The sequence below is a fragment of the Adiantum capillus-veneris genome, chromosome 23 (assembly GCF_014529385.1).
Source record: "Adiantum capillus-veneris isolate H3 chromosome 23, ASM1452938v2, whole genome shotgun sequence".
NCBI lineage: Eukaryota > Viridiplantae > Streptophyta > Polypodiopsida > Polypodiales > Pteridaceae > Adiantum > Adiantum capillus-veneris.
Window position 1 is genome coordinate 94,929,774 of NC_140953.1, and position 24,675 is coordinate 94,954,448.

At 43.7% G+C, this 24,675-nt stretch overlaps 1 protein-coding gene across 2 annotated transcripts in view; it reads right to left on the minus strand.

Moving 5' to 3' along the window:
- Positions 1 to 4,965: 4,965 nt before the first annotated feature.
- LOC147428198 (actin-related protein 2/3 complex subunit 1B-like) overlaps positions 4,966 to 24,675 on the minus strand; it is a 42,877-nt gene continuing 23,167 nt past the window's right edge. The window contains exons 9-15 of one of the 2 annotated variants that reach the window (XM_086496946.1): positions 13,184 to 13,265; positions 13,011 to 13,099; positions 6,978 to 7,063; positions 6,828 to 6,891; positions 6,639 to 6,745; positions 5,178 to 5,236; positions 4,966 to 5,099 (exon numbers count right to left, since the gene is read on the minus strand). In XM_086496946.1, the coding sequence (XP_086353072.1) occupies positions 5,029 to 5,099; positions 5,178 to 5,236; positions 6,639 to 6,745; positions 6,828 to 6,891; positions 6,978 to 7,063; positions 13,011 to 13,099; positions 13,184 to 13,265 (558 nt within the window). In that variant the 3' untranslated portion in view covers positions 4,966 to 5,028. The remainder of the gene's footprint in view (positions 5,100 to 5,177; positions 5,237 to 6,638; positions 6,746 to 6,827; positions 6,892 to 6,977; positions 7,064 to 13,010; positions 13,100 to 13,183; positions 13,266 to 24,675) is intronic. The other variant, XM_086496947.1, reaches the window with a different exon arrangement.

Here is a 24,675-nt window from a genome sequence, read left to right on the forward strand (position 1 = left end):
AGAGTGGAGGCAACACATGGGCACTTTTGAAGTGGTGACAAGTTCATTGCAAGCTTTTTGAAAATGTGCAAGGTGGTGAGGAGATAACGTGGGGCACATGTATGAAGGGTCTTAGCCACGGTACCTCTTGCATGCCATGCTCCCTAATAAGCATACGAGGATATTTTCCATAGAAGACCACCTTAAAACTTCATTACAAAAATCGCAAGAGTGGGTTTTACACCTTGCCCTAGCCTTAGTCCATATACAAGAGTAGGTTCTCACTAGGGAATGTGTGTGTGTGTGTGTGTGTGTGTGTGTGTGTGTGAGAGAGAGAGAGAGAGAGAGAGAGAGATCAACGTATGTTTGTCTATGCATGGCAAAAGGAAAAAAGAGAAAGGACACTTTTGTTACCATATACATGTGGTAGTGATGTGTGTGAACACACTAGGACCGCCGGGGCACTTTTTTCCCTCTTTAGGAGGTTTTTTCCCCCATGCATTGTATGTATGCCCATTCATTCTAGGGCTATCTATCTTTCCATTGCACACTAAGTAATACACTCTCAGTTTTGTGCCTTGAGCTTCCTTCGTCTTCTCCAAGCTGTGTGTGTGTTTTCTTGCAACTCTAATTCCAACAACCGTGTGTGTGTTTGTTTGTGTTGGTGTGTAGGAGGACTTGATAATATGGGCTATGAGAAGGTTCTTGACTTCAAAGGAGCACTTTCCTTAAATTGGCTAAGCAAGATCATAATTATATGTATGCAAGGATGGCAATAAAATAGAGAAATTTTGAAGGGTACTAACAACCTTAAGACATTCTTAAAAAGCAACAAATTTGCTTCAATTATAGAACTATGCGTGTTTGTTACTTGTGAATTGATGACTCGAAAGGGAGCTATAAAGTCAGATTCAACATTCAAAATTTAAAACCAATTGTAGCCCAACGTGAACGAGTAGGATATACTAAGGTAGAAGAGAGAGATGCTTGCAAGAAAGTGCAAACTGGTCTAAATGTCATGAGGGAAATGTTAGACATGCCACTCGTATATCACATTGATGTCAGTCTACGTGTAGCTCAATTTCTACTATTTAGTCATTTGTTGTGGAATGTTCCTTAGCCTTTTTTTTGGGGAGAGAGAGAGAGAGAGAGAGAGAGAGAGAGAGAGAGAGAGAGAGAGAGAGAGAGAGAGAGAGAAGGAGCTACTTCATCAAGCCATCATTGAAGGAGTCATTATTTAACCCGTGGTGGGCCCACAAGAGAGATTTACCAAAAATAAATAAATCTAATTTGCTCTTCATCAAAAATTACAAACAAAGAATATCCTAAGGGGGAGTATTCAACATGACAACATGATGAGGAAAAATAACCATGATGTTCTTTGATCTTTGAAGCCTTACAAAAAAAAATCATTTGTTGTGCAACAATACGATAACTCCACCTCTCGAGGAGATTTTTCTTTTCAAGTGTGGTGAGTGCAACTTCACAAATGAAATCTAAGCACTCTAGCACCTGATCAACAATGAGATGCCTACATCTCCAAAGTGATACAAGGCTGCTTCTCTAAAAATTGTTGGAAATGCGACTTTAGGAATGCATTTAAAGATGGAGAAGGTGAAGAAGAAGCTCAAGAGCACACAACCCAGGGGAGTGATGCGATGAATATGAGCTGGCACTCATGTATAAGGAAGTGCCAGGTCATATGTGATCAATTTGCAAAAGAAAGTAAGCCCAAAGCTTTGTGAAAAGCTTTGAACTTCTCACAATGCAAAGCCTTTGTGAAAAGATCAATAGAATTGTCTTGTGTAAGCACTTAAGCCAGGTTGACCTCTCTTGCAGATCATCTCTCACTGACATAATGATAATATACCTCTATGTGCTTTGTGAGAGAGTGTGACACTGAGTTCCTCGCAACTGCCAAAGCACTCTACTATTAGTAAGATAATAGTGGTAGACTACTTTCCAACACCCAAGTTACTGAGAAGGAATTTGAGTCAAATACACTCAACACCAGCTATACGAAAGGTTCTCTATACTTAGACTCATGACTAGAAGTGGCTACTATAGGTTGCTTCTTGTTGAACCAAGATATGCAACAACTGTTGAGCATGAAACAAAAACAACTAGTGGACACTCGTGTGTCAAAAAAACTAGCCCAATTTAAAACTATGTAAATATGTCGATATTGATCCTCTTAACTGTGGACCATGGGCTATGCACAAATCTACTAACCTACGAGATTGCATACTGAACGTACGCCTTGTAATGCACACACCAAACAATCAACCAATAGATTGTTGATAGAAAGTGGTATCAAAGTAGTGCTTAGAATCAAGAAGACCAAGCTGTAAACCTATCTCCGTAGGAGTAGCAATCGGCTTGCAATCTTCAAGGTAAATGTATGCAACAATATTTGAATGTACTTTATCTAACACAAACAATACCTCCATCAACTTGCTAAAACTATGTGCCCAAATAATAAAGCAAAAGCTAGAAATAAAGAGGCTTTCATATAAGCTTTAAAATCGGCAATATGTTCCTCATTTGGTCCAATGAGCAACATGCCATTAACCTAGAGCACAATGATCATAAATACATCAGATGCACGTTTGACATACTCTCAATTGGACTACTCTAAAAATTGTGTGCAACCAAGTAAGCAAAAATCTTTTCATACTAAGCACGTGGAACTTGCTTGTTGACACCATACAAAGCCTTATTAAGCTTGCACACCTTGTTTTCCTACTCTTTTCAATACCACAAGGCTATGCCACATACTTTCTCGTGTAAGTCACCATTCAAAAACACAGTCTTTAGGTCCAACTAATGTACATTCATACCATTATAAGCGGCCAATGCACAAATGCTACGAATAATGGACAAACTATTCCCATGCAAAAAGATGGTAAGCCAAGCCATCAAAGACCATTTTCCTAGAACTTATACAACTTTCCTTAACCAAAAGAAGCTTGAGAAGGTAGCCTTAGTGCATTCACCTGTGTGTGGGCTAATGTCTACCAAGACACTAGGTGGTGCTACTTACTATATGACTTTCGTAGATGATGCATCTTGTAAGATTTGGGAAGATCCTTTGAAGCATATGTACCTATCACCAAGAACTGGATTTTTTATGTCCAAAATTAATCATACAAAAGGCTTAAGCGATTGAGGACTACCAAGGACGAAGAATAGGTCTCCCACGAAGCTGAACACTTTTATGATACACATGGCATTAATTAATAGCTTACTACTCTTCACACACTTGCCTAAACTAGAGTTGATGAAAAGATGAATCACACAATTCGAGAGAGACTTTGCACTATGTCATCACATGCTAAGTTTTCAAATGGTTTTTGGTTGAAGCTACAAAGACTGCAGTTCCTGTGCTCAGTAGATCCCCAATGAAGGCACAAGACAATGGTGTTTTGGAGGAAGCCTTGAGTGGACAGAAACCTTCGTGTTATCATTGAGAGTATTTGATTGTGACACCATTGTACGTGTGCCAAAGGGGCTTGAAGAGAAGCTTGAACCAAAGTTGTAGAATTGCATTTTCTTGGCTATGAAGAAGATGGCAAGATGTTGGGCTAATGTTTGTGGATCTAGATGCTCATAAGATAATCCTTAGTAGTGAGCCATTTTCGATGAGAAGAAAATGCACAAGAAATCTCCCAAATAGTTTGAGGTGAGAAAGATTGCTTTCCACGATGTTGCACCACCTATTCATGAGAAAAGACAAAGGCTATCCATGTAGCACAAGGGGAGGAAAGTGTGCAAGTGATACTCCTAATAGCTCCATAACATTTTTCGTTACTAAGATGTTTCAAGATGGAGGAAGGGAAATTGATTTATACTCCTTGCTTCCATATGTGAAACTCAACCAAGAAGATTGCCCCAAATCTAACGAGGAAAGGGCCAAGATGGCCAAGAATTGTTATGCATTTGCAGTTGGTTCTATATGCTACGATTGGAACTGGTGCGAACATCTTTCACAAATTTCTCACAAAAAGCATTGGGAGTTAGTGAAAGATGTGATGAGATACATGAATGGTACGAAAGTGTTGTGCATTTGCTTTAGAGGCAAAGACGTGTAGTTGGCTACATTGTGCATTTGCTTTAGAGGCAAAGACGTGTAGTTGGCTACATTGTGCATTTACTTTAGAGGCAAAGACATGTAGTTGGCTACATGGATGTAGACTATGGAAGGATGTGAAGAATAGAAGGTCTACGTCATGCAATGACTTTATGTTCACTACCGGTGGTTATTTTCAAGATTGTAGGTCTTCTACCACATAAGTTGAGCATGTTGTGTCAAACACAAGCAAGGAAGCATAATAAGCATTGTAATAGTCAAAGTGCTATCCTTGTCAAGATCTATACAGATGATAATACTACTGATCTAATACAAAAGTAAGAATTTTGCACACTGTCGAGTGCTTATGGGCATTGAGTAGAGATCCAAAATGTACGTATTTGATCTTAAAAGTGCATTGATCTTAAGGTGGGAGGTTGTAGAATTTAGGTGCCTGCATGTTGGATTCCATTTCCCAAAGACTCTTGCAACCATTCCATGAGTGGGTGTTCCATGTTCTAAAATTGATTCCCCTCGGTGGGTGGCAAGGTTATGGCACTCATTTTATGAATATGAATACCAAGCCAAGCTACCGACCTCACTATCATCACCTACCGTACAATCTCATCAAGTCAACAAGGCGCATACACTATTCATCATGATTGCAAGTGCTCCTCTCTCTCTCTCTCTCTCCATAAGTGCAACATTTCTATGGACACCCAAGCACCAATTTCACCACTTCATTGACACAATTAAAACCTTATATTGCTCAAAAGTTCAGCAGGCAATCCAACTTAGAACAAGGCGTTCCAAAAGGAATTTAACCGCACAAAGGATCTAAGCCCTCCTTTTCTTGGGCGTAACAGGGGGGGGGGGGGGGGGGGGGGGGGGGGAGGTTAGAGAGAGAGAGAGAGAGAGAGATGAACTGTTGGATTTTGCTATTAAATAATATAGAGACAATTTACAATACAATCTTGAAGCTAAATATCAAGGCCTGCAACAGCATCATTTAGGCTCCTCAAATCCCAAATAACCACCTTCCCATCCAAACCTGCAAGAGCACAACATGGTTAAGTACTATGTCATGTTTAGAGGGAAGAAGGGTGATGCAAATAGTCCAATTATTTACCTGTAGTACTAAAGGCATGTTGTGACTGCTTCCCACCCAACGGCAACGGAGCAAAGGACCTTAATAAGGCACACCATGTGAAAGCATCAACTTTTGGTGAACAAAAAGTTGGTGAGAAAAAAATCTCCAGACTAGAAAAGTAACTCTTTTGCCTAAATTGAAGTGTGCACGCACATGTAGACTTAAAGATTGAGAACAGCACTTCCCCTTCCACAAACACGCACATTGTTTTCGTTTTGCCTCTTGTATTTCAGCACAACAGAGTGACCCCTCCCCATCTCAAAGATGAATCATTAAACACCTTTAGAAATGAACTGAGGCATTTGCACTCGTCTCCCTTATAGCACGAGTACATACTCCCCAACCATTTGAAGCTATGCACCCACAAGGGGAGTCTCTTCTCTTCTAGAATAATAGTTATGAAACATGATGAGGAAGAGCCATGCAAGCTGTGTACCCATAAGGGGAGTCTCTTCTCTTCTAGAATAGTAGTTATAAAACATGATGAGGAAGAGCCATGCTTAAGTATCCCCAGCGCCAGGTGGACGACCACCAAGGAACTCTCCTCAACTGGCCAATCCAACATGGGTAGTCATAATAGCGATGGGAACACAAAAGTGCAGCATATGAATACCAATGTCCCTTTACAGCACAATCCAAGGGGATCTGACCACAACCAGGGAACTCTCCTCAACTGGCCAATCCAACACGTTTAGTCATAATAGCGATGGGAACACAAAAGCGCAGCATATGAATACCAATGTCCCTTAAAAGTACAATCCAAGGGGATCTGAACCACAACCAAGTGGCTATCGGGTAGAAGCCTCACAACATCGATTTTAGGGAGATGTGTTTTAGGTGCCTTGTTGATTAAGGTGAGGGTTGAGCTCAACACCTCAGAGTTCAAACTCTCCCTCCCCCCACCCCCCCACCCCCGGCCAACACACACCCACTCAGGCTACATTCATAGCAGTCATCATACAACCATATGGTACTCAGATGGTATGGTGTTGTGCAACAAGACCGTGTATTACAAATTGGGGTTTGACTTTTGTTTTGAATTATCAGAAAGCAAACAAATTGATAATATGGCCTCTAGGCTGTGATATGGTCAAATAATTGTGCTGCCTTATAACGGTATACTAGATAATACGGGCTATATGCGATACGGAAACTACTATGCTTACAGTGCAAAAATTCTTTTGCAACCAGTGTTCTTAATTTTCAAAAAGCAATGTAGAAAATGAGTGTGTTGTTTTGGGAAAAAGGAAAAGGGCCGCGCGGGGGGTGGGGGATGATGAAGAATGCACTACTGCAGCAGCCAGATGAAAGTACTAAACTTCTGTGAGAGCAATTCATATGACTGACTTTCAGCGTTGCACAAGCTTAATTCATGTAGTGCAGGTGTCCAAGAAAACAAGACAACAGCCTGAAAATTAAAATGCAAGGGAACACACATACGTTATACAGTTTTCATGAGAATTTCCATGAAGCTTTGATGACTCCACTCCATCTAGGCTGGTTCTGTGCTTTGATTGCCCATAAAGTTTACCAAATGCCTCAGACAGCTGAACCAGACAGCAGAATTAGCAAAACCCATGTAAAATAAGATCTTTCAAGCCCCACTATTGACTATCAGGACACTCTTACCTGAGATCCAGCTTTGACGTCACGTGCAGTTTGCTTCAGCTCATCCAAGCATCGCGAGAGCTTCCTGAGAGAGAGCAAAAAGCCATTAAGGGACCTTACACAAATGTTGACACAGAAACACGCAAGGCAGAATTTAAACGTTTCAAGCACCAGGTTCCTTTGTTGTCCCCCAAGAAGAGCAAGGGATTGCACTCAAAGCCACCTGCCACCAACCTGTTCTCTGAAAGAAACAGCACCTATATGCAAAACAAAAGATGGGTTGCCCCCGACCTTGAGATCTCCACGTTTGGTAATCAATCTTCAACAATAACCTATATTCTACAATCCAGCTTTACTCTGAAGAGATGATCCTCATAACATCCTCTTGGGAATCAAGGCATAGTCCACACAGCAGAAAGGTTATAATGGCCTGCTAGACTTGAGGATAGAAGCACGGGGATTTGGGAGGGGATAGGGGGCCCTGGTGGGAGGGGAGCCACCGGGTGTACACTGTAACGGACTTGGACACCCCAAGTCAGGAATCTGGCACGACACACGAGAATATACTTGAATTCACTTAACAAAGTTTATCACAGTTTAGGAGAGAGTCGACACGGCCTGGCATAGTTCCGTGCCTAGAGGTATTGGCCCCAAAGTTTGGCACCCCTTTCGGTATTTATTTTTATATTAATGCTTGAGCAAAGTACAATGTCCGAGGATCCTCTTTGCTCAATGCTCCCAAGCCAATCTGCAGCTTTTGGGAGGACCAGATGCTTTTGAGACCTGAAGCTTTTCATAAAACTGCTTTTGAAAGGCCATGGACCTATAAATCTGTAACTACGCGGGGCTGTGTCGTCTATCTCCTAAACTGTGATAAACTTTGTTGAGTGAATTCAAGTATATTCTCGTGTGTCGTGCCAGATTCCTGACTTGGGGTGTCCAAGTCCGTTACATGGGAAATGGGGGGGAGAAAGACGTATATAAAAGTCTATTGATAACCAAAACTGGCCTCTAAGAATATACAACAATAGCCGAATATATAAAACATATTTAAAATGCTATATGAACCTAAAGACTAGTCGTTACAACTGTCCAGAGAAGGAAATAAACAGTTATGTAAATGTTTAAAGGTAAAGGCCAAAAACTAAAGCTAAAGCTAAAAAGTCCAGCTGAGACTGGAATATGGTGAAGGGGGCAGTTGCTATGATAAGAGGTGGTATGACGCTGAGTTACATAACCAAATCACGAGTACACATGAGATTTGAACCCATAATGCATCTGTGGCATTTGCATTGGCATTGACAGGGCATTTGTGAAGCATTTATTTGACTCTGGTGCATCCAAAGTTCCGGCTTGAGATCGACTACATCCGTGGTCTTAGTTCATCAAGACATCTATGAAAGACCGATGAATTCTAGATGTGAATCTTGAGAAGACCACTCTTGCGGAATGTACTGTCTAGTGGGGATGGTCATTGCCATGTATGCATGAAGTCAATGTCTACTCAAGAATCAGATTGATTTTTGCAGATGTCATCGGGGGTGATTACCTTTCTCTAAGGGGGGAGTATGTCAAAACTTGATGATGTGGCATGACCATGATTTGCGCCATGTTTTCTGCAAGATGAGTTGGCAGGCCGTACCGTCAGCTAACATGGCAACAAGAAAGCAGTTGACTTTTGGGAATAATTAAAAGCCATGGGCTTTTAACCTTGTAAAAGCACTCAAAGTGCCTATGAAAGAATGGTCTTGGGGGGGTGTTATTTTCACTCAGCAGTCAGCGAGTGGCTCTTCCCGCCCTTCAGGAAGGCCCAATCAACTCTATCGTAGGCCTTCTCAAAATCAAGAAGCACGTGGACATGTATATATAACGTTAAATCCACCAGAGGCAGGTCAAGCGTATGGAATCTAGACTCTTGTCCATCAATCTAGGAGATGTCCAGCCGCTCAAGCATGCGCTTAAAGCAGAAACCCTCCGCCGCAACAAGAAAAATCCCTGAGCCGAAGCAGGAAAAAAACATGTCCAGAGAAGTTCAGACAGCTATCAATTATTTCAAAACAAGTATTAAAGAAGTTCAAACAGCACCAAAACAGGTCCAAAAAGGATCCTTCACGTTCAAACAATACCAAAATAACATTTTCAAACAATATTCTTAAACAAATTGTCGTCTGAACACAAAAACTGTAAAAACCAATCGGTCAGAAGAGGTCTCCATCTGTCACAAGTGAGGTGACCTGGCATAGGGGGGCCATGGACCTTATTGCTCTTACTAATGGCCACCTGTAAAGGCTGAACATTTAATTGGTAAAAATCGAATGCCATAAACCAACTAGAGGCCAACGAAAAATCCGCTGCAATTCACCCTGCTGATTGGCAAATCCGTAAGGACAACGATACTCTAGATAGACCTCTCTCTGGGCTCTCATGTGTCTTTGTGAGTAGAATGAGGTCTCGGTCATGTATCACCTCCTCTAGTCTCCCTCGATGTGTCCACAAGGAACCATTGCAGTTCCATACCGCCATGTGTATCTCTGCATGAGGTGTGTCATAGGCCTCAAGTCCCTAGTCAGCGGCCTTAACATCACTGATGACCCGACCGTCTCTGTAGATTGCCCTCTTTGCTGGCCTGTAGTTGTCACAAACTGGTGACGTGGCAGGTCCCCGAACACACACACACACACACACACACACACACACGACACAGATGCTGACGTGGCAGTCCAGTACGGACAGCAATACGGATCTCTGCATATCGCGCTGACATGCTGACATGGCTGTTGTACGGATTTCTGCAAATTGCGCTGATGCTTTTTGTTGGGCAGAGTTTTGGGATTAATTGCTTTTGGAACAATTGCTTTATTTTAAAAGCTTTTAAAGCCTGAATGCTTTTGAGTTTAACTGCTTTTGGGGCTCTGCTTTCGGCATTCCTTGTAAGAATAAAAGAGCCCTCAGGGCCTCACTCTTCAGGGTATCTGGACGCAGAGTCTGAGAGCAGAGGACCCTTCGAGAGTTGTACTTTGCTCAAAGATTAATATAAAAGAAATACCGAAAGGGGCGCCAGTCTTTGGGGCCAATCTCTCTGGGCACGGAACTACGCCGGGCCGTGTCGACCAAATTGAAATGTGATTTTAAAGTTGGGAAGTATTTTAAGTGATTCTCTCTCGTGTCATGACAGAATCGAGACTTGGGGTGTCCAAGTCTGTTATAGTGGTATCAGAGCATTAGGCGTGTGCTTTTCTCAAAGCATACCGATCCTATCAAATTGCAGACTGGACACTCTTGGAAATTGTTATTTGAGGTATCTTGGGGTCTTGACCCCGGACTTATTAGCCACTCCCACCCTTCATACATTGCGCATCGAGCGCGCTCCCGTCTTCATCACTCTGTCTTATAGGGCATAAAGCCATTAAGAATCCCGGATTACATATGGGTTCTCGTGGAGAATCTGACAGAGATAACACCTCCCAGTTGAAATCAACCACAGGAACTAAAGAAAAGAATGAAGATTTGGGCAATTTTTTTAAAAGTTTGCCATAGCAGAATACAAGCGTCCACCACAGGTTGACATAGGTATGAAAAGATTGATGAAGCACTCCAGAGACCCGAGATTTGCAAAAACACCTGAAGGATTACCCGATTGACGACATTCACTCAAGATGGCGTGAGGCCATTGATTCCCCTCTCAGGACGAGAGGAAAGCTGAAAGGACAAACGAGTGCAAAAAAGCGAAATCTTTACTCGCAGGAAGAGCGGGAACAGAACTATTGACCAGAAGATGAACCCGGGAAAAAAAAATTCTCTATAGACATGATTGCAATATGGGATTAGTTAACCCGACATCAGTGAGGTCTGGAATGGATCTAGATGTGGTTACTAAATATGTTGCTGGCAATCATTGTCTGAGATTTGGAATCATTTTTGAATGTGATTTGTCATGTGATGTCATGCACAGTAATGTGACTGTCGTCTTTGTACATGTGCTAAATGTCTCATGTCTAGTGCGTCGGTACCAACACTCAGTGTCTATTAAGACAGTTTATGGCCTCTGTTTGTTTTGCAGGCGTAATTGAGGGCGATTACAATTCTTTCAAGAGGGGGGTATGTCACAAACTGGTGACGTGACATACAGGTCCCCGGACAAACACACACAGATGCTTACGTGGCAGTCAAGTACGGACATGTGCTAACGTGGCAGAAACAGTACGGACAACATTGCTGACGTGGCAAAAAACAATACAGACAACAGTGCGGATCTACGCATATCGTGCTGACACGCTGACGTGGATGTTGTACGGATTTCCGCAAATTGCGTTGATGCTTTTTGTTGGGTAGATTTTTGGGATCAGTTGCTTTTGGAACAATTGCTTTATTTTTTAAGTTTTTAAAGCTTGAATGCTTTCAAGTTTAACTGCTTTTGGGGATCTACTTTTGGCAGCCCTTGTAAGAATAAAAGAGCCCTCAGGGTATCTGGACGCAAAGTCTGAGAGCAGAGGACCTTCAGGAGTTGTACCTCAAAGATTAATTTAGAAGAAATACCGAAAGGGGCGTCAGTCTTTGGGGCCAATCTCTCCGGGCACGGAACTACGCCGGGCCGTGTCGACCAAATTGAACTGTGATTTTAAAGTTGTGAAGTATTTTAAGTGATTCTCTCTCGTGTCGCGACAGAATCTAGACTTGGGGTGTCCAAGTCTGTTACAGTAGTACTCGGACATACATGCCCGTCGGTGCTCAATCTGCATGCGTGTGAGATCATCGTCAAGTTATATGGGTGGCCCCTGTAGTACACGCAATGCCACCCTCTTTCTCATGAAGGTAGTTCTCTCCACCTCATTGGGAAAGTGGAGGATGGGAGCTCTCTTTTTGGTGGTGTCCTTCCCCGTTCTCCAATGTCTTGGCGAACGGGAGGGAGTCGTTTTTGTATCCGAGATTGAGGCAAAGCTCTTTGGCATCTTCTTCGGGGGTAGAGGTGGGTGTCTCCATGATGCCTGTCACTCGCACATTGAGACATCGTGCTTGTCTCATCTTCTCCTCCTCTATTGTGGTTTGTATAAGGAGGTGCTCACCTTCTTTGGTTTCCTCTTTGACTACCTTGCAGAGGTTTTTGCGTACTACCTCCACCCATTCCTCTTTCTTGGCTTCCATCTTCCCTTCTATGGAGTTGGCTATGGCTTTTGTCTTCATCTCGATGGTCTTGGCAATGGCTTTTGTGAGCTCCTTTTTCATTGCTTCCTTCACTTCAACAATCTCTCCCTCTTCACATGGTGAGCGGTCCCTCAGGGAGGCAACCTCCGCCTTGAGTTCGTCGATCTCCTACTTCATCACGCGTCTCTTTCTTTGAGGATGGCTGATTTTTCGTTCCTCCACTCGTCCACTTTCTTCCTCCAAGCCTTCATCTCGTCCTCGAAGACGGCGAGGCCCTTTTGGTCGCCGTGAAGGTGGCTTTGCTCATCCTATTTGCTAATGGGGAGGCTTTGGCGACGGGGGAGGCCATTTCGGATGCAGATGCCCGCACCCTCCTCACCTTTCCATCATGTTTGCATGTATAGGTGTGATTGTGTGTGTGAGCGTGTGTAGGGGGTGGGCAGCAGGCGCAAGACAGGGGATCGGGCAGGGGAGGGCTGAGCAAGAGAGGGGGTGGGCAGCGGGGGGCTGAGCGAGAGAGGGGGTGGACGGCGAGGCAGGAGGGGGAGGGGCAGCCAGCAAGGGAGGGCTGAGCGAGAGAGAGGGGTAAATCCATGACCGAAGCAAAAGAATTAGTTCTAAGTAGCATTTCATCCCGATTTGATTAGAGGAAGAGAGGCTTCCCTTGAATTTCTTCCGGGGGAGAAAGGACTTGAAATTAGAAACAACCCATCACTACGGGGGGACTATCTCAACCTCACACAGGGTGGATGTGTGAGTTGTTGGGAGAGAAGAATAATACCTTTCTGATTCGTGTACTTCCGCAAAATGGATGTTGGTCGGAAGTTGGAAAAAATTCAATTACCAACCTAGTTGCTCTTCTTTGTCTGAGAAGATTACGAAACAAACACATACAGGTTGGGTGTGTGAGTTGTGTCTCTTTATTCTTACTTGGAAAGTTTTTTCTGATTTATGATCATCCACTTAAGCAGAGAGATACTCATAAATGGCATAAGCAATTCAGAAGAATCATAACCAAACCAGTTGCTCTTCTTTGTTTTAAGAAGATTGATGAGTGCTTACATCTCGTAAAGGAAGACCTTGAAGTGTTATAACTTGTGAAGTTGTAGTGCGACCATGAACTTTGACAAAACAGATCGTAGAATCATGACCTGTGTTTAAAACCAAAAAAAAAAGAGTAAAAAATTCAAATATGTAAGTGGCAAGTAGATTTCTTAAACCAGAGAGAGATATACCTACATAGGCAAATGTGCTACCCATGGGAGACCACTTAACCCCGAATGTCCAGCCAAACATATCACTAACTTCAAACAATTGCTGTTTCATGGTCAAAAAGAATGTTGGCAGACAGCTGTATTCAGGAGAACTGTATGAATGCAAAAGACTGGAAAAGCTTCAAGTTAAATTTAAGACAATCGTTTGATGCAATTAGAAGCAACAACCTTTGGGCTTTCTTTATTTCAGGGCTTTGGAACTTGAAAGCCAATCATGAATTGAGTTGAATACGACTTGTTGAAGAATTGTTTTGTCCTCAAAAGCCCTTTGTCTGTTGTTTAAGTGGTCTGAGTACTTTGCCACTTGACATAAGTAACAGGTTTTAGAGTTAGGGTTTCTCCGCCTAGATCAGAGATGCAACTAATTAAAGTGTCCCTGTGCCAATCTCAGATACCCTCTCCCCCCAAAGGTGGACGAAGTCAAACTCTCAGTCAGAACAAGAAGCATGTATGCTATGCACTTCATGAAAGCTGAGAACCCAGGTTGGAGGTGGGAGGGAGGGTTTAGATCATTTTCGCAAATTTTTCTTTTTCCCTATACATGAGTATGAGTCAGATATGTGAAAAAAAAAAAGAATTCTTAACAGTGAGAAAACAATCCAATGAACCTTAAAATCTATCTGATAAGTCTTTAACTCAAAACCTGATAAGAGAGACATAGAAAGACAGACATACACACACACACACACACACAGAGAGAGAGAGAGAGAGAGAGAGAGAGAGAGAGAGAGAGAGAGAGAGAGAGAGAGAGAGAGAATTATTATTTTATTATTTTATTTTTATTTTGTTACAAGAGAGATGCCTCCCAATGTCACAAACTGCTGACATGTCAAGCCACTGAAGAACGGAACCACAACCTGCACATCCAGGCCAAGGGACCTAAACCCTAAGAAGCAGGGGCAGTAGAAGAAGAAGCAGCAGAAGAAGTTCCCACCAACTTATGGGACCCTGTCCCGATGGGGCCCAAGTGCCTAGGGGCATAATAATAATATCAAGCAGCTCACACACACACACACACACACACACACACACAATAATTGCGCTACTGGATTGATGATGTGGCAACTGTACGACACCCTTGGATTTTGCGATGACATGATGACGTGCCTACAATACGGATTTCCGTTGTCACGTGCACATCTAACCCTATGTGAATGTGGACATGCTGTTCCTACTTCTAGGGTTTAGGTAGCCTAGGGAGTGTTCTGGCACCCTTGTGAGCCTGTACGCAGGCCGTGCATGTCCAAGCACTTAAAGAGTAACTGCATACCCTCAGATTGCACAACCCTTAGCATGAGCATGCTCCACTGCATTGACCCAGTTTTGCGTCAGGTGAAACATTTCTTATAAAGTCATTTATGTCGCAAACAGATAACGTGGCATGACCACCCGGAATTCACGTTGATAGATTGTACGCGTAGGACAGTACGGATGTTGACGTGGCAACAAGACAGGCCGGAATTCACGTTGACATGCTGACGTGGCAGATAGTATGGATTTCCGCAATTCGTGTTGACAGCTGATGACGTGGTAGACTGTAGGGATTCCTGCATATTGTGCTGGCTGCTTTTTCTGGCAGTTTTTGGAACAAGTGCTCGTGGGATTATTTGCTTTTGAGTTTAGAAGCTTTGGGGCTCTGCTTTTAGGACATCCCTTGTAAGAATAAATAAACCCATTGGGGCCTCACTCTGCAGAGCATCTGGACGCAGAGTCTGAGAGCAGAGGACCCCTTTGGGAGTTGTACTTTCCTCAAGCATTAATATAATAAAGAAATACCGAACGGGGCGCCAGGTTTTGGGGCCAATACCTCTGGGCATGAAACTACGCCAGGCCGTGTCCACTCAAATTTTGAAGTTGTGAAGTATTTTAAGTGATTCTCTCGTGTGTCGAGCCAGATTCCTGACTTGCAGTGTCCAAGTCCGTGACAATTTATTTATAAACAACTTTACTGATTATCAAATCATGGAGGCTTCCTATAGCTTGCTCGACCCAGCTTGAGACATCTATATAAGGAAGGCCAGGGTGCCAGTAGAGAGCAAAAGAGGCAGAAGGCACAAGGAGGTTCAGCGTTTTGTAGACCTCGGGATCTTCAATGTTTTTCTCAAGGAGAACCAGCGTTTTCAGTTTTCAGTTTTCAGCCCTTAGCCTCGCGAGAACCCGCAGTATCTGTTGCAGATCTCGCCGTCACGACCCTAGCACCCATTTCAGCCTAGCGTTTTCAGTTTTCAGCACAACCAGCCAGCAATTTGATTCAGCCCAGATCAGCCAGCGTTTTCTGTTTTCAGCCCTTGCCTCGGCGGTAGCAGATCAGCCCTTGCCTCGTAGCGGTAGAAAATCCACAACATCGAATCTTAGCAATTTCAGATTTCAGCCCTGACATCGTCGTCGTCGTCGACATCATTGTCATCGTCGTCGTCAAGTACCACGGCATCAAGAAGCATTGTACTAGACTTTGTGCAATCTAAAGCAAATACCTCTCTAGCAATAGAGAGGGGGGCCCTTGGAGGGGGGTTTGGAACCCCATCTCGTGTCGTCTCATCTCTCTCTAGCACTCTCTTGCACTCTCACTCACAGTTTGCATTCCACTCTTGTTGTTTAGTCATTGAACATTCTCTCATTAAGTCAAGGAAGGCTCTCCCTTCCCGTCAGTAAAAGGAACCTTGAGCACCCGCTGATCACTCATCCTGAGCAATACACTATCATTCACTTCCGCTGCACATTACATCCATGTTTTGCGCTGACAGGTGCTGACCTGGCACTATACAGAATCCCTTGTTTTGCACTGGTAGCTTTTGGGCAAGATGCTTTTGAGTTTATAGCTTTTCATGTAAACTGCTTTTGAGAGGCCAAGGGCCTTTAAAAATGTGTCATGGGCTCATTCTCTGGTATGCTTCTAGGTGAAGGTGCAGAGCGTGGAGTACCGGCTTGTATCGAGTCGAAGCAATATAAAGAAACACCGAAAGGGACGCCAAGGTTTGGGGCCGGTGCTCTCTTGGGGTGGAACTCCACCACTCCCCGTCTCGTGTGTCGTGCACTCTCTATCTCTTTCAGTTCACTTGTTAAGACTGTTCTTTTCCGTTGGCATGTGGTGCCCGTCCTCATTACAATGGTATCAAAGCTTCAGGCGTGTGCTTTTTTGAAAGCATACCGGTCCCAGACAGAGCAAGTTGGCGCTTCAAAAGTTCATACGAAACTTTACAAAATCTTCGTGCCACAACCCCGAGCTTATTAGGCACTCCCACACTTACTCCATCGCACAACGAGCGCGCTCCCGTCTTCATCGCTTAGTCTTACAGGGCATAAGCCATAAGAAACCCAAGACATGGCGTTAATGGATTCGGCAAAATACTTGCAGTTTCTCCTCGATGAACTTCACAACATTCTTTCGTTGCATCCTCAACAAAATCTCCTGATGCTGCAAAGTTTTCAACAGTTTCTGAATTACATGTTACCCCCTCTGATGCCCCGAGTGGTACCTCCTCCTCTGGCACTAGAAAGTACGAGAGCTTCCAACCGGGGGAGTCTTCACAAATATGGTGCAGCCATCTGACCCTGATTCAGTGCAACTGCCTTTGCCACCGCCGTTCCCACCACCACCGCCACCAAGCTACAATGGTTGGAGTCCGTATGGATAGGATACGCCCTTAATCAACCAAAAGATTTCAAGGATAGCCGCACGATAGTCAAATTTTTCACCTTTTCTGGGGTGAAAGGTCGGAAGAAAGCATAGCAGTTCCTACAGCAATTCGACAACATCTATGCTTTGGGAAACTATACAAAAGAATCCAAAATTTCTCGAGCATCAGGATTTCTTAAAGATAATGCTATGCAGTGGTGGAGTTCAATCATGACAAACCACATGCTCCAAGGACTTGGTAAGCTTTCAAGATAGTATTTGCACATAGTTATATGACTTCTCTCTTTGAAGTCCGGATCTTTGCAGAATAGGGCAACTTGAAAATGCTTGCCAGAGAGACCATGGACGACTATAACCAAAGGTTTCTTGACGTCTCTCTTCGTGCCCTTCTTTAAGTTCATTCCCTCAGAGGACCAATGCGAGTGATACACCATTGAACTACCATCACCATTGCAGGAATATAGTCTTTCCACTCAACCATGCAAGAGCTTATGGACCATGCCGCAGTCGGCTACAAATTGATGAAAGGCAAGCTAGAGTTTACTACACAAGCAACTCCGGCCAATAATCAGAACTCCTGACAACAACAAACAAATTCTCGAAATTCTTGTGAAAGTCAATCGCAAAGACCGCATTTGACGCCTCAACAACGAGACACCTTATCACAAGAAGGCCAATGCATTGGATATTTTCAAACAGGGCATAACTATTGTGGTTGTCTCCATTGCACTAATAGACCGACAGAGCCGACGACCGCGCCGACGGTTGACAGAACCCCAAGACCATCTCCAGCCAAACGAGCTAAACAACTGAACTTGTACTTGACATCTGTGGCATACGCCTTGAAAGTACAAATAAATTGTGTCAAGTATAAGAGAAAGTCAACGGCTTTAAATTCCTAATTTTCTCTAAGGAGCTACCAAAAACTTCATCCATCCAGAATTCCTGAAGCAGATGGACTTTGATTATGATCCACACGGTGGCAAAATCGAAGCCAAGTAGCTACCGGTTAGACCAAGAAGGTGGTACCTCACATTGGTGCTCTTTTAGTGACCATCCACGGATATCACAGAAAAGTTGATTTCCACATCATAAAGTTAGGTAACTGTGACCTTCTCTTGGGCATGCCTTGGCATGACAAGAATGACACAACACTTCGTAACCGGAACCATGCAATCACTATGATGCATGAGGACAAGCCTGTGGAGGAGCAGGAGAGAGAGCCCACTTGCTGTCCTATGCAATGAGAGTGAAGGAGAAGAGGAGATTGGCGCAGAAAGAGCACACGCAGAGAAAACGTGAGAGAGGGAGAGAGCTCGTTGAGAGATTTGGGAAAAGTCACGCTAGCCCATATTTGGGCTTGACCTTTGAGTATATGAGTAAGTGACTAGGGGGCCATTCACACTTGGGCCCCCTCACTTATAAGTCTTTTAACTTATAAGTTAATAAGTACAAGGCACTTAGGCCTTTATTCCCTAACAACCTCCCACCTAAAGGCAATGTACCTTGGGAGATCAAAGAATCAACTAACTATGATACATCAGCTGATCATGCACTTACTCATTCAACACCCATCATCTGTCGGCAATATGCAAACCGCTCTGCTGGAAGACTCTTGGTCAAAAGATCTGCAGGATTGTCATCTGTGTGCACCTTGACAAGTGTAATGCTCTTGTCATCAAGCACACTCCTGATAAAATGATACTTCACCTCTATGTGCTTTGTCTTGGCATGAAAAACAGGATTCCTTGCAAGCATAATAGCACTCTGACTATCACAGTGTAGCACAGGAACCAGTGACTTAATGCCAAGCTCTTCTACCAAACGCATGAGCCACAAAGCTTCTTTGCATGCCTCAGTGGCAGCCACATACTCAGCCTCAGTGGTAGACAAAGCAACACATTTTTGCAGTCTAGAAATCCAAGAAACTGCACCTCCTGTGAATGTAAACACATATCCAGAAGTAGACTTCCTGCAATCTGGATGTCTAGCAAAATCTGCATCTGTAAAGCCATGCACAGATGTCTCACTCTTCCCAAAACAAATGCACAAGTCTTTAGTGCCTTTCAAGTATCTCAAGATACACTTCACTGCTTCCCAATGCTTTTTGCCAGGATTGCTCATGTACCTGCTTACCACTCCCACCGCAAATGCAATGTCTGGACGTGTAGCAACCATAGCATACATCAAACTGCCAACGGCTGATGCATAAGGAATCTTGGCCATTTCAGCCCGCATATCATCTGTGTTTGAGCAGTCATGTGCAGTCAGTTTTACATATAGAGGCAGCGGAGTACCAAGTGCCTTTCCCCCATCCATATGAAAACGATGTAGCACCTTATTAACATAATCTCGTTGAGATAGATACAGACGCCTGTTGAGTCTATCTCGAGAGATACGCATGCCCAAGATATGATTAGCATCACCAAGATCCTTCATGTCAAAGCGATTCTTTAAGCTTTGCTGTAATGCATCCAACTCCGTCACATTTTTACCCGCAATAAGCATGTCATCAACATACAAAATCAGCAATAGAAGAGATCCATCATTTGCCGTTTTGATATACAAACAGTGATCAGAATTACTTCTTTTGTATCCTTGAGACCTCATGAATGTATCAAACTTGTGATACCATGCACGGGGAGACTGTTTCAAACCATACACGCTCTTCAAGAGTCTACATACTTTCTTTTCTTGCCCCTTTGACACAAAACCTTCTGGCTGCATCATATAGATCATCTCAAGCAAATCGCCATGCAAAAACGCTGTTTTGACATCCATTTGCTTTAACTCCATATCTTCAAAAGCAACCAGGCCTAAAACAAGACGTAATGTGGCAAGCTTTACAACAGGAGAAAAAATCTCATCAAAATCCACACCATGCTTTTGCTTGTACCCTTTAGCAACCAAACGTGCCTTGTACTTAGAAGAAGCATCAGATGTGACCTTGGTCTTGTAAACCCATTTACATGGCAGAGTTTTATGCCCTTTAGGCAAATCAACCAAGTCCCATGTATGGTTTTTCTCCAAAGACTGCATTCCGAAACCATTGCTTTGAACCATTTCTTACTGTCTTCCCGTTGCATAGCCTCTTTATAGCAAGACGGCTCACCACAATCAGTAAGCATGACATAGTCCAAAGACGGTTCATATCTATCGGGGGGCTTTGTCACCCGAGTAGACCTACGCACCCAATGATCCATTACAAGTGGATTTTCAGCCTGTAAACCATCAAAAACAGCAGGCTGTTCAGCCGGTTGCATCGCAACAACGGGCGGTCTAGGAGCATCAACCTGTTTCCCTACCTTTGGTGCATCAATGGCAACTTGTTGGGGCTGATTTTCAGCAGCTAATGGCTGATTTTCAGCACCATTTTCAGCATGTAAAGGCTGCTGAACATTGGGCCTTCTTGGCTGTCCATATGTAACATCTTCACGAAAAACAACCCGGCGCACTTCCTCGACCTTTGTGGGCTGTTTGTGCATGCAATTCTCATTGAAGATGACATCATTGCTGCGTATGATTTTCCGTAATGCGGGATCCCATAATCTATACCCCATTTCACCATCCTCACCATATCCTAGGAAAATGCATTTATGAGACTTTGGTTCTAGTTTGGTGCGCAGTTCACTCCGGATGTGAACATAGGCCTCACAACCAAACACTCTTAAATGTGCATATGAGGGTGGCTTGCCAGACCACACCTCCTCAGGCACCTTTCCACCCAAAGCCTCGCTAGGTGAGCGATTAATCAAGTGAATAGCTGTTTGCACAGCTTCTGCCCAAAAACCATGAGGTAATGCAGCATGTGACAGCATACTCCGAACTTTCTCTTGGATAGTCCGGTTCAATCTTTCTGCAACTCCATTCTGAGAGGGATTAAAAGGAGCCGTGAGCTCTCTTTTAATACCTTTAGTAGCACAAAAGTCAATAAATGCTTTTGATACATACTCCCCCCCATTGTCTGAGAGCAAAGACCTAAGCTTCTTGTCAGTTTGATTCTCAACAAACGCAAGAAACTTCTTGAAAGTATCCAAAACATCGCTTTTAGCACGTATTGGATACACCCACACCTTACGTGTAGCATCATCGATAAACGAGACAAAATATTTCTTTCCCCCTAAGGACAACTGTGGCATTTCACATACATCGGAATGCACTAAGTCTAACCTGTCAGACTTCAAAGAAATAGACCTTTTGTGCGGTGTTTGACTGTGCTTACCATAAATACAGTGCTCACAATGAGAAAAATCAGCATACCTCAAACACGGCAAATAACCACAACGAGATAGAGTTTCCATTCCTCTTTTACTCATGTGTCCCAACCGGCCATGCCACAAAGAAACACTTGGCTGCTCGGTTACGGCGACAACATGGTCACGCACACTAGATACATGCAAAGGATACAAAGTGTCCGATTTACAACCCTTGGCTACAATCCGGGTCCCTTTACAAATTTTCCACTTGCTATCACCAAAAGTGGTGTGATAGCCTGCATCATCTAGCTGCCCTGTACTAATCAAACTCTTCTTGAGTTGTGGCACATGGCGCACTTTGTGCAAAACAAAAGTCATACCATCAGCAAAGGAAAACTGGACACTGCCAATACCTGCAATGTCACATGCATAGTTATCTCCCAAATAAACAGTGCCCTGCACCTCACCTAAGTACTGTGTAAACCAATCCCTATGAGGTGTTACATGAAAGGAGGCACCTGAATCAAGAATCCAAGTATGCATGTCCACATCAGAACCCATAGCAAGGGTATGTGCATCCACAGAAGAGGCATTGAGTACATCAGTGCTGCTGTCACTGTCACAACTACTAGCAACATTGATTTCCTCAATCAACACAGTGCTCTTCTTGGCATTTCCCTTGTCCTTTGCATCAGTTTCAGCACCCTTGTTCTTCTCTTTCTTCCACTCATAGCATTCCCGTTTATAATACCCTTTCTTTCCACAATGATGACACACAACATCTTTCCTACCAGATTTGCTGCGTGCCCTGTCCTTACTGTCAGATTTCTCCCTCTGTTGAGACCTGCCTCTCAAGTGCAATGCATTAGAAGACCCACCTGTGGTGTTCTTCCTGTTCATCTCTTCCATCAAGAGAGAGCTCTCTACATCTGCATACTTAAGTGACGCACTTGAGTTACTAAGAGCTGTCCGGAATACATCCCAACTCTCGGGCAATGTGCATAGCAGAAAAGTAGCTTTGAACTCCTCATCAATCGTGAATTTCAGCTCTGTCAGTTGGCTGAAAATAGAATTGAATTCATTGAGGTGCACTGACATGTGCGTACCCTCCTTCATGCGGAGATCCATAAGCTTCTTAAGCCAATACACTTTACTGGCAGCACTCTGCTGTGCATACAACTCGTCTAAACGCTTCCACATGCCCCATGCTGTCTGCTCATTCTCTACATTGAAGAGTAAATTGTCAGACACCGAAAGCATGATCGTGGAGCGAGCTAACTCGTCCACTTCTTCCCATTCTTCAACCTCCATATCAACCGGTTTCACACCCTGTAACTTAATAGGTTTCGCCTGTTTCTTCTGCAACATCACATTATAACATTGCTTCTTCCATATAGCAAAGTTATGGGCACCTTCAAGCTTGCGAATGTGCAACAAATTGCCACTTTCACTGCTAGAAGCCATTCTGAGTGATTGCAAACACTGAAACCCTGTTTTGCCGACCTAAACACGCCCAAATGTGCGCAATCGGGCAAAAAACAGCTTGTTGTTACAGAAAAACAGCGAGCAAATTTCACGCGAAATCACCTCAAAACGGCGTACATTCACTGCCAAACCCTTACCAAAGGTTTCCACAAGGTGTATACATCATTTGCTTGCTGAAATTCCCTGTTTTAGGGCAAAAAACAGACCTGTAAACACCTGTTTTGCTGAATTTTCAGAACCTCGTTGGTGGAAACACCTGTAAGATTGACCTGTGAGACTTGCCCTAATGAAATTGCATCAAATTGACCCCGAAATTGGTCAATTTCAGCAGAAATAGGCTGCTGTTCGCCAATTTTTGAAACCCTAATTTTGGGGAAACTGTCACCGGAGGTCGATTCTACACGGTGAGAGGATCCCTTCGCGACAGAGTTGATCGAAAACGGTTGAATATCCTTCCCGCAGCAAGCAAGAACAGAATTCTGATCTGTGTTGCGAAGATGGCTCTCTTGGAAACCCTAAAGCTCTGATACCATGTGTGGGCGAGCAGGAGAGAGAGCCCACTTGCTGTCCTATGCAATGAGAGTGAAGGAGAAGAGGAGATTGGCGCAGAAAGAGCACACACAGAGAAAACGTGAGAGAGGGAGAGAGCTCGTTGAGAGATTTGGGAAAAGTCACGCTAGCCCATATTTGGGCTTGACCTTTGAGTATATGAGTAAGTGACTAGGGGGCCATTCACACTTGGGCCCCCTCACTTATAAGTTAATAAGTACAAGGCACTTAGGCCTTTATTCCCTAACAAAGCCAGTCGTCCTCAAAGTTTGGTTGTCCGAATGTGACAAACTTGGACAGCCCAAGTCAAGATTCTACCGTGACACAGCAGAGATTCACTTCACAACAGTTCACAATTCACACTTGATTCAACACGGCCCGGCGGAGTTCCGTGTCTAGAGATATTGGCCCCAAAGACTGGCGCCCCTTTCGGTATTTCTTTTTGTATTAATCTGTGTTCAAAGTACAAAAGAGTGGAAGGGTTCTCAATCTCAGACTCTGCGTCCAGATGCTCTGAGAAGTAAGGGCCTTGCCCACCAATTTTTAAGTTACAAGGGATGCCCAAAAGACAAACCCCAAAAGCTTCAAACTTTAAAAGCAATAATCCCCAAAAGCTGCTAATTCAGCCATCGTAATTTCAGCCAGCAAAAAGCAAGGAATTTCCGTACGCAAGGCCACGTCAGCATCTTCGCAAAAAGCAAGATTTCCGTACAGCCAGTCAGTGGGTTTTACGGAGCATCCGTACGGGCCTACCACATGTCACTGTCCAAGCAGTCTGCCACATGTAATTGTAGTGTGTCCGGGGTCTACTGCCACGTCACCCATTTGTGACATACCCCCCTCTTGAAAGCATTGTAATCGCCCTTGATTACGCCTGCAAAACAGACAGAGGCCATAAACTATCTTAGCAAACACTGACTGTAAGTACCGATGCACGAGGAACAACACATCTAGCACATGTACCAATCGACAGTCATATCACAGGACAAATCACATTCAAAATCATTCCAAATATCAGACCGTGATTAATCGGCAACGTATTTAGCAATCGCATCTAGATCCAGTCGAGACCTCACAGATACCCGATTAACTAATCCTTATTGCAATCATGTCTATAGAGACTTATCAGATCGAAATGCTGTCGTCATCTCGTCTATCAGTTCTTGCACTTAAACAAGTCAAGTACAAATCAGTATCATTTTCATTATCGGGAATTCCAATTCATAAAGTCATTACAGCAAAATATTGCCAGCCCAACAGTATCCCTAAAATCCAAAGAGACATGAGTGACTCTATATCAAAAATCGGGGCAATCTGTTGACAAGGGAGCGGAGTGAATCCCCTCTTGTGCAAGCCTGCTGCACTAGATTCGCCCATGCTGAAATCGAGGTTATATCGGAGTAGACTGTGCTAAACCGAATGCTTCAAGGTAAAGTTTCGCAATCTGAGGAGTATCTGTCAGGTCCTCCTCCTCCATCCACTTCGCATCCAATGCAGAATAGTTCTTGAATTTGACAAAGAACCGCCTTATCACTTTACCTTTTATCTTTCTATCTTTATGTGCCAATATCTGTTCTGGAACGAGT